The sequence below is a fragment of the Helobdella robusta genome (genome assembly GCF_000326865.2).
Source record: "Helobdella robusta unplaced genomic scaffold HELROscaffold_2, whole genome shotgun sequence".
NCBI lineage: Eukaryota > Metazoa > Annelida > Clitellata > Rhynchobdellida > Glossiphoniidae > Helobdella > Helobdella robusta.
Window position 1 is genome coordinate 2,034,072 of NW_008704083.1, and position 11,431 is coordinate 2,045,502.

The 11,431-nt window shown below is 36.7% G+C and overlaps 1 protein-coding gene across 1 annotated transcript; it reads right to left on the reverse strand.

The window, feature by feature from the left end:
• Positions 1-7,261: 7,261 nt before the first annotated feature.
• On the reverse strand, positions 7,262-9,002 carry HELRODRAFT_160114 (hypothetical protein; the record flags this gene model as incomplete). Its single annotated transcript, XM_009017128.1, has 3 exons — positions 7,262-8,488; positions 8,591-8,870; positions 8,989-9,002. 3 exons carry the CDS (start codon positions 9,000-9,002, stop codon positions 7,262-7,264), a joined length of 1,521 nt encoding a protein of 506 aa, XP_009015376.1.
• Positions 9,003-11,431: the final 2,429 nt, after the last annotated feature.

Consider the following 11,431-nt stretch of genomic DNA (forward strand, 5'->3'; position numbering starts at 1 on the left):
ACAATACATCCTTCGAACAGCTACCGGAGGAACAGCACCAGTCTACGGAAAGATTCTCCGTACTGTTCAGCTAGGCGACTTGTTATTCGAAGGTACATTCTTAGTCGCGGATATCATCGACGAATGCATAATAGGTGTCGACTTTCTGACAAAATATGGGTTCAAAATTGACTTAGAAAAACGCATTCTTAGATGGAGAAATACAGAAGTGATAATGGGGGATAGCGACGAAAAATGCATTCGAGTAACAGTCGATTGTGACATGGAACTACCTCAATCATCTGAAAACATCGTATGGGGCAAGTTGAATTGCGATCCTGGGGGCCACCAGTTCTATTTGATGGAGCCAACCTCAACGACAAATGTACAGAACGCGGTCATTGGAAAATGCCTTGTAGAAGCGAACAAAAATGGTCTTATTCCTGTCAGAATAATGAATACCGCTAAACACACTATTAAAATTAAAAAAGGCGAGGAAATAGGTAATTGCCAATCAATAAATTTGATGAAATCATTAGATGTGGAGCAACAGGAAAAGGTTCTACCAACTGACAAAGATAGACTCAAAGAACTTACCAAAAATCTACTGGATGAGCTTAATTTGTATCAAGAAGACCGTCTAAAAGCCGAGGCGTTGATTGCTGATTTTGCAGACGTGTTTTCTACCGGTGACAATGACCAAGGTAAAACAGCTCTGGTAACTCACCGAATTGATACTCAGGATTCGAAACCGATCCGACAAGTACCACGACGTCTTCCTCTAGCAAAACAAACAGAAGTAAACGAAATGATAACGACAATGCAGAATCAAGGCGTCATCGAACCGTCATTAAGTCCCTGGATTTCGCCAGTTGTTTTGGTAAAGAAGAAGGACGGCACTACCCGTTTTTGCGTTGATTATAGGAAGTTAAATGATGTGACTAAAAAGGACAGCTATCCGTTACCGAGGATTGATGACATCATGGACACCCTATCTGGCTCAAGTTGGTTCTCTACGCTTGATTTGAAAAGCGGATACTGGCAAGTAGAAATCGACAAGAACGATCGCGAAAAGACAGCGTTTTCTATCGGATCGGGGTTGTGGCAATTCACCGTCATGCCATTTGGATTGTGCAATGCTCCAGCTACATTCGAGCGACTGATGGAATGTGTATTGCAAGGTCTTAACTGGAAAACCTGTCTTGTCTATTTAGACGACATAATTGTTCTAGGAAGAACATTTGATCAACACGTCGAAAACTTACGGGAGATCTTCACAAGACTTCGGGTGGCAAATTTAAAGCTGAACGTTAAAAAAGTGCAGGTTATTTTCTAAAGAAGTTAACTATTTGGGACATGTGGTATCTTCAGATGGAGTTCGAACCGATCCCAGCAAGATAGAAATTGTGAAAGACTGGCCAACTCCAAAGGATAAAAATGAATTGCGCAGTTTTCTGGGATTGGCAACGTACTATCGACGTTTTGTAAAGGATTTTGCAAAAGTTTCCAGACCTCTCCACCAACTTACCGAGAAGGACCGAGTTTTCAACTGGAATACCCTATGCGACTCAGCATTTGAAAAGTTAAAAGTTGAACTATGTGATGCTCCTTTGCTAGCATATCCAGTTCGTGGCAAGACGTTCGTGTTAGATACTGATGCAAGTAACAACGGAATCGGAGCCGTTTTGTCACAGCATATAGACGGAGAAGAAAAGGTGCTAGCGTATTATAGCAGAGGATTCACAAAACCCGAACGAAACTATTGTGTGACCAGGAAGGAGTTACTAGCAATAGTCAATGCAACAAAACACTTCCACAAGTACCTTTATGGACAGAAATTTCTTCTCCGAACTGATCATGCAGCGTTAAGATGGCTCCTCAACTTCAAGGATCTTGAAGGACAGATGGCCTGATGGTTGGAGCGTTTACAAATGTACGACTTCGAGATCGTGCACCGCAAAGGAACAACTCATAGTAATGCTGATGCTCTCTCACGTCGACCATGTTTACCAGGATGCAAATACTGCTGTCGTCACGAGGAGAAGATACAATCGGAAGACATAAGAGCAACAACAATATCAGCGGATGACGGTTGGACACCGACGGATCTTGCTGATGCACAGTTTGCGGATGAGGACCTACAACATCTAATCACATGGAAGAAGGAGGGCAAGCAACCGGACTCGCAAAGCATCTCAGAATATAGTGCCGTGTTAAAGGGTTATTGGGCTCAGTGGGACTCTTTGTATTTGGAAGGGGATTTGCTGAAACGAAAATGGGAATCAGCTGATGGATCAAAACACCGCATGCAAGTTGTAATACCAAGAAATAGAACGACCGAAATCCTTGATGAAATGCATGGCGGCCCTTCTGGGGGACATTTAGGAGTGAACAAGACCCTTGACAAAATACGAGAAGGATTTTACTGGCTTCACGTTAGAGAAGATGTAGAGAGCTGGTGTCGAAAATGTAACACATGCGCTTCAGTCAAAGGACCCAAAAGAAGGCTAAAAGGAGCAATGCAAATCTACAATGTTGGTGTTCCCTTTGAACGGATTGCTATAGATATTGCTGGACCCTTTCCGGTATCAGATTATGGAAACCGTTACATTCTGGTTGTAGCGGACTATTTCAGCAAATGGCCTGAGGTGTTTCCAATACCCAACCAAGAAGCATGTACCGTCGCTGAGGAAATTGTACTCAATTGGATTAGTCGATATGGTGTCCCATTGGAACTCCACTCAGATCAAGGTCGAAATTTTGAGTCACAACTGTTTGGTGAAATGTGCAAGCTGCTAGGTATAAACAAAACTCGAACGACACCTCTTCACCCACAGTCTGACGGTATGGTGGAACGATTCAACCAAACCCTGATTGAACATCTGGCTAAAGTAGTCGACGAAAATCAACGGGATTGGGATCGTCATATACCATTGTTTCTTATGGCATACCGGAGTGCTATCCACACAACTACTGGAGAAACGCCATCAAGAGTTCTGTTTGGGACTACCTTAAGAACTCCAGCTGATGTGAAATATGGCGTACCACCCGAACCACACCAACCATTAACAGAATACGTGGATAATCTTCGACAGCGATTAAACCATATCCACCGTTACGTACGCTTTAAAATTATGAAAAACACGGAGGCGGCCAAAACCAGATACGACTTGAAAGGAAGCAGTGGCGGTTTTGCTGTCGACGAGTTAGTTTGGCTGTACAACCCACAGCGGAAGAAAGGACGTTCTCCAAAGCTCCAGCGAGGGTGGGAAGGACCTTATCAAGTCATCACCCGCTTGAATGACGTCGAACGTTGAATGACACCGGAACGAAAGCTGTTCGGGACGAACAGAACTAAGAAGGGGGTAATGTTATAACCGTGCTACCGAACGCACTAGATTCTAGCGTATTCTAGAATGTTCTAGTGACTGGAACGTTCTAGAGTATGCTGGAATCGGACCATCGGGAAGAATCTAGAAACGACGCTTGCGAAGAGTATATAAGCGCACGTCGCAAGATATTTGTGATTGGTGATATTTGTGATTAGTGATATTTGTGATTAGTGAAATTCGTGATTTTGTGAATAGCGATTCGATGAATTATTTAAAGCGATATTTGATTTGTTTGTTGACGTTGTCATAGCGATAGATTTTGAAAGTATTTAAAGTTAATTGTTGCGTTAGTGTGAATTTACTGGAAATAAACGATTAGTTGATTTCTTCTGTAAATAAAGTTTAATAACTAATAATAGTTGATTTCTTCTGTAAATAAAGTTTAATAACTGTTTGGAGTATTTTATTCAATCGAGGATTTGAACCCGTCGCATCGTAAACCGGTTACGACAGCGAGTATTATAACACTACATATTTAATAATCAAATAACTATGATATTATTATTTGTAAAATTTATTATACAATTACTATAAAATGATTACGATATTAAATGTTGCATCAATGTTATCGATTGGAGTCAACTAACGTTGAACTTTTTGTTGTCTTATCCTTATTTATCATGATTTCAACTACATTTTTCTTTAGTTTATTTTAATGTTTGTGGATGACGATGATACTGTCATTAACACTCATATATTATTGGTTTCAACCTTAGTTTTGACGATTAATTTGATGACGTTGATTGATGATATCGGCATTAACATTTTTATATAGATCTGTACATTTTTCATGACGTTACGTTATTTTTTTTGTGGAAATCAGATTATATTTTTACTATTCTGGGTAAGTGGTCTGTTAGATTTGTAAATAAATAAATAAATATATATATAATATACAAACTTTCTTAGGTTTAGGGTTAGGGTTAAAACACTCAAGGTCAAGCCATTTAGAAATATTAATTTTGATGCAATCAGTCGTATAAACAATTTTTTAAACAAACAAGACTGGTCAACGGTGTTAATTTTTAATAATGTAAACAATTGCTGCTCAAAATTTTACTCAATCTTACAAAAGACTATAAACACTTTTGAAACTTTTTCAAACTTTCAAAGAAAAACTGCTGGATCAACACTTATGTTTTAAAATCATCTAAAAGAAAAAACAAATTATATAGTCTAAAAAACCTTACACCTGAAAATATACTGTAATATAAAAACATCGCTATTATTTCACGATGGTTAAAAGAAAAGCTGAACGTGATTGCTATATTAAAAAATTCAATAATCCCGGAGATATTAGCAACAAATGGAATTTAATTAAAGAAGCCTTAAATAAAAGAGTTTCTGGATCTTCAATCTCAAAATTTAAAATTAACAATCAAGTAACAGACAACAAAGTAACATTTGTGATATCCCGAATAATAATTTTTTTCAACTCAGGCAATGAAAACTTAAAACTCATCAATAACTATAACTAATCCAATATCTCTTATGCCACCACTTAACATCAACACTATCCCCTTATACTCAGTTGATAGGCACAAATGGTTTCTACCGTTAGTAAACTGAAAGGAAAGAAAAGTTATGCGGACGACGGCCTTGGTATGTTTCTTGTTAAAAATATAATTAATAATTTAATAGAGCCATTACTACATATTTTTAATTTGTCACTAGAAACTGGTATATTTCCTGAACATTTCAAGACTTCAAAAATTATTTATGTCTATAAAAAAGGAAATAAAGAGGATGTAAATAATTACAGACCAATATCTCTCCTATCACTAATGTCTAAAATTCTTGAAAAAATTATGTTCAACAGGCTATTTTCTTTTTTCAATCTTCACAATACTATCAGTATTATCAGTAATACTATCAATATAATCAGCACGGTTTTCACCTGAAGCTCTCTATTGAGCTGGCTTTTCTGGATTTATCTCAATATATCTTAAACCATTTAAATGACAAAAGACTTTCGATAAGTATATTCCTTGATCTTTCCAAAGTTTTCGATATGATTGATCATAATATACTATTGAAAAAACTTAATCATTACGGTGTTAGAGAAACCGCTCTTGACTGGTTCGGTAGTTATTTGAATTCTCGTCATCAATATGTTTACATTGAAAATTTTTGTTTTTTCAAAATTTTAATAACAAAGGAAGTACCTCAAGGTTCAATTCTAGGACCTTTATTATTTCTTGTTTAAATAAATAACACTGGCAATGTTTCTCCGCTACCAAATGCATACTGTACGCGGATGACACGAATCTAATTTTTACTCCGGAAAATATCTCCACATCCTCCGATGCAATAAATCTTAAGCTTACAAAATATTCTGACTGGTTCTTATCCAACAGATTAAAATTAAACGACACAAAATCTCAGTAGATGATATTTGAACCGAAAATTACTCATGACCTAAACCTCAAAATAAACAACGTTCCAATAACAAAAGTTTTTTTCACGAAATTTTTAGGAATAACAATTACCTAAAATCTTTTTTAAAATCTTCCTATACTAAATATAATTGACAAAATAAATAAACTGTGGCCTTTTCTACAAAATTAAATATAAGCTAAACCAATCGTCCATGATCACATGCTTTCATTTAACCTTATCTGACCTACTGCATTCTTTATGGGGAAATAGCCCAAAACGTCACCTTTTCATTCTACATTTGTCACAAAAACGTTAACCTCAAACTTCTTTCACACACAAAATCCTATTATATCAAGCATAAAATTATGACCATTAACCTTCTTTACATTTATACTTCTACAATATTTGTATTCAAATATCTGAACAGTTTGCTTCCAAAAACATTTTCAAATTTTTATACACAAAGTCACTTAATTAAAACTGCTTTAGCTAGACACACCCCTCTTTTTTTACAACTACAAAACTCGACTCAAACTAATCTCTTCATGTTCAAAACGCACGGACCTACAATATGGTCTAATTTGTTTCCGTACAAATATCTATATATAATAATCTAAAAATTTGCCAATTTACTTTTCAAGTTGGATCCCGACACCACCTTCTAGGTTTCAGTTTTTGTGATGATCAAACTTGTTTTTATGCTTGCACAGAATAATTTCTGTTTATGTTAAATAATTAAATTTGATGTAGTCTACCTATCTGACTTCTTTTTCATGAACGTTATGATTTTAGTTAAGGGTGGCCTATCCACAAATTAAATTTCTAACTTATCTGGCTTTCCATTAAATAAATGATATGAAAATGATTTGAATATATATATATATATATATACATACATAACAAGTCAGCCGTTCGAAATGGTTGACGAGTTTAATAAAATTGAGTTACAACAATTGCGTCTTATTGAACAAACCCAAAAGAAATTAATTAATACAAAATAGGCAAGAACATTCAACCAAATTTGTTATAATGAAAACCTCGTGCCAAACCACATTAAGCATTTGCTCCGAGGTAAATCGAACAATGGACACAGAGTCATTCTCACACAGCAGAGCCTCATCTAAGAAATTTTCACTAGGTGACAAAGTTTTAAAAGTTTTGGAAATGATAATTATAGTATCAATTTTTTTCAAATCACGGGTGCCTAATAGATATTGCATCAACTTTCTAATGAAAATGAAGTTTTTTTCATGGAAGAATACAATTCTTCAATCTTGCGGAAAAAACAGATTACAAGCCTAAGGAATAAGCTAATTTGAACCAGGAATGTGCTAATGACAAAACGTCTAATTTAAATTGTCAATAAAAAATTGTTCATGATTTTGTTTATGTAAATGTTGATGCGTTAAAAATGCACATGCACTAACTCTTTTGTCAATTTGAAATAAGTGATATTATTTTTATTAACGACACAGTATCAAAAAAAAAACAATTGATGTTAAATTAGCTAATCACAAGTTATTTTCAGTGTTAAAAAACTTTTTTACAAATTCCCTGTTTTGGTAAAGTTCATCATCTGGTAGAGTCGATCGTCTCGTTTTTGAAGAAAGAAAATCAGCCACCACTGGCCGAGGATCAAAATTTGCGGTACCTATAGCATTTAAAGCAATGCATAATCGGTCATTCACAGTATTTCTCGACATAGATGATCGAAGGTCGCTTTTTAATTCTGTATGCCATGAAATTACCAGTTCCGTGATCATGCTGTGAGGGCAAGTTATAAGAAATGTTTGAACCAGCTTGTTTAAAAGGGACGACGATGTTGTTTTTTGTAGCAATAAGTACAACTTGGCAGTATTGCTTTCATGCGGCTTAAAAGATGAAGCACCAAATGATGAATAGTAACCAACAGCATCATCTACAAATTCTGAAACATAATTATCACCAAAAATATCTGATACAATTTGCCGACCGGCTTTGATCATTGCTTCAGCATTTTCAGCATTGGCAACATCAATCATTGCCTTTACTTGTAAATCCTGATCGACATCCAACCTTTTCTCAAGGAAGTTTTTTGCACATGTGATTACCTCAAGACGCACTGCTTCAAAATTTCTATTGCGTGTTGTAACATACAAGTTTGTCACATTTCTCTGAAATTGATTATCATTTGCTTCAGTTTGCAGTGACTGTGTAGATGCAAGTCCACTATTAATTTGTAACTTTCTTTCATATCCCCCAGGATATGAACTGTTTATTATCATGGAAAGACGCTGAAGTACGTGGTCGCGTTTTTGCATCAAATCAGCCAAGGTAATAAACGTGCGTTGAGCTTCCTTTTGTAAATAAGTGAACTGTCGCAAGATATCCAAAGCAACAGCACTCATGTTTAAGTTGAATGAAGTTTGGGACCAATCCTTCAGAAAACCTCTTGCTTTGTTTTTCATTATTTTCATCTTGTTGTACAACTGTTTCCAGTGAGCGCACATCATCTGATGATTAGACAGAACTGCAAGTACAACATTGGCAAGGTGTTCCGCAAAACGAACTTCATGATGCCGTGGAAAATGTTTAGCAGTCTCACCCAAACTTGCAGCAATTTCATGCAGGTTTTCTTGTCGGTAGCTTGATCCACGAAAATAAGTAGCGACATTTTTTACATCTGTTAACCAATGACGAAACTCCGGAACCACGTTTTCAACGCTTTCAAAAGCCAGGTCAGATTTGTGAGCTATGCACTAAAATGTCAACATGTTGTGCCCTAAATACTCAGACATCTTTAACCACAACCCTCCGTGACGTCCAGTATTTGAATTTTCCCCATCTGTCGTGAGACCCACCATCTTTGCTTTAATGACATCTTCAATTTTAAGATACTGGAAACGTTTCTGCAAAGCATCGACCATCCCAATTACTCCTCTTAACTCACTGTGGCATTTGCCAAGAAAACTAGCTTTCATCTCAAAATTAGTGTTGTCCATGTATCGGGAAGTAACAAACAGACTGTCAGCATTGTATTTATCAACAGATTTGTCAATTTGCAGAGCGACACAGTCTGCGATTTTCAATGCTTGAATAACTCTGCTCAATTCATGCTTGGACACAAATGATAATATCTCTCTGTACCGGTCAGGATTTCATTTAACCCTATTATCTATATACATTTCAAATTATAAATTTATGTGCCTTTGAATTTTGAACTGTTTTTTACGTTTGGTTTCGTTTACGTTACGCGTACGTGTGATTAGTCATTAGTGACGTTACCCGGCGAAATTATGAGAAATACTTTCAAATTTGTAAAAAAATGCTATCAAAATATAATTTATTTAACAAAATATTTATTTAACAAAAGAAAAAAGACTTCTCTATTCTTCAAATTTGAACCATTGTTGTTGTAATTATTTAAATCAGAAAATTTTTTAAATAGTACTCCGTCGTCTCGTCAAGGAAAGCAACCAAAGATATTTTATATATAAGGATTGAAAAAACATACAACGAATTAATTGATGTTGGTTGATACATCAGATTTATATGCTTATATATAAATGTATGAAGCCAGCTTTTATAATTTTGAAAATCAATTTTCTCGTAATTAAATTGTAATACAAAATTGCTGTCATCCAGTGGCACGAAATCAACATTACTGGGCGACAAAAAATCAACGCTGGGTAGCATTTTTGTCACCCAGTTACAATGTTACAGGAGGCCCTGGGTCTTACTTGTTCCTGAAATCGAACCTGCAATCGGTAAATAATCAAACAGAGTAAAGAGGGCCAAGGTTAGCTGTTTTAAAGAAAATTGCAACATTTGAATGACTATCTTCAACCTTCTATCTTTAATTAATATTTATCCTTTGCCTTTTTATGATGCGCAACTTTTGAAGGATATCGAACGCAAAAGCATTAATTGCATCCCACCCAGTTTTTGATGAGAGCATAGCTTTAATTATATTCTCTGGCTGGATTCTCTGGTGGAGAACAACAGTTTCCAAAGTTTCTCTAGACCTGTGGAAGCGAGGGCACTTGAAGAATGCGCGTTCCGCATCTTCATTTTCTCATGGACAGGATGGGCATTCTGTGGAACATAATGCCCGAAGCGATGTAGGTACGCCCGAAAACTTCCATGACCCGAAAGCATCTGCGTCAGGTAGTAGTTAGCTTCACCATAGTTTCGGTTTAGCCAAACATCAATTTGCGGCATGAGACGGTAGGTATGTCCACCTGCCAGTTGTTGCTGAGTCCCATAGTATTTGCCATCGTTGCATGCTATATGGTCGCTCCTCTATTCTGAGTTCATCTTTGTTCAGGGTAGTTGTTTTACTTCGTTGATATAAAATCTACTTTTTACTGGCCAGTTCTATAAAGGGTAACACGCCAGCAATAACACAAATTGCTTCAAAAACCGTGCAAAAAGCGCATGTAATTTTCAGAGCCCTTCCTCGATAAAACGACGAAAGTTTTCTTTGCATGTCATGGGTTGTGAGTGCATCGGCCCAGACTGGAATCCCATAAGTTAATATCGACGTGACTACAGAAGACAGTAACACCATCCTGCTCTGTTTTGGACCTCCCACATTAGGCATTAATCTTCACAGGGCTACTCTCACTTTAGTTGCTTTAGTGCACACATGTTCAACTTGCTGTTTAAAATTAAGTCGACTATCAATCATCACCCCCAAATACCGTATGTAGGGCTGTGTCGTTACTTTCTGTTCTCTAAGTGACAGTGTAATGATTTTTGCCTGCCTTCTTCCTGTAATAAGCACCGCCTCCGTCTTGTGTTTTGCCAGTTCCAAGTGGACTGAATTCATCCATTCAATAATTTTTGCAAAAAAGATGTTAAAAATGTATTCTATTTCTTTGCGATGCTTTGCGACGACAACCATGGCCACATCATCCGCCTATGCCATTAAGCTGGCATCCTGTTCAACTTGCTGTTTAAAATTAAGTCGACTATCAATCATCACCCCCAAATACCGTATGTAGGGCTGTGTCGTTACTTTCTGTTCTCTAAGTGACAGTGTAATGATTTTTGCCTGCCTTCTTCCTGTAATAAGCACCGCTTCCGTCTTGTGTTTTGCCAGTTCCAAATGGACTGAATTCATTCATTCAATAATTTTTGCAAAAAAGATGTTAAAAATGTATTCTATTTCTTTGCGATGCTTCGCGACGACAACCATGGCCACATCATCCGCCTATGCCATTAAGCTGGCATCCGATAGCAGTTTCAATCTCAGCAGGCCGTTATACATAATATTTCACAGGAGAGGTCCTAGTACTGAGCCCTGAGATACTCCCCTCGCAACGTTGTATTTTTGTGGTCCTGCTTTTGTGTCATACCTCAGTATTTTTTCTATGAAATAGCTTGCTACCATTCGTTGTAAGAATAATGTCACATCCAACTCATCAAGAGCATGCAGAATGCAGTCCCAATTGAAAAAGTTAAAGGCATTTTTAATGTCCAACCTGGTCACCAGACAATACTTCAATTTTCCTCCGTTCTTTGTTTTTGCAATGGCATCCCTAGCTTTTTGAACTAAACTTCCGACAGCATCTAACGTTGAGCGGCCTTTCCGAAAACCAAACTGGTTGTCAATCAATTGGGGATCTACTTTTTGTTCAATCATTTGGTAGATAATTTTTTCCAATATTTTCCTAGCTGTGTCCTGCATACATAATAGG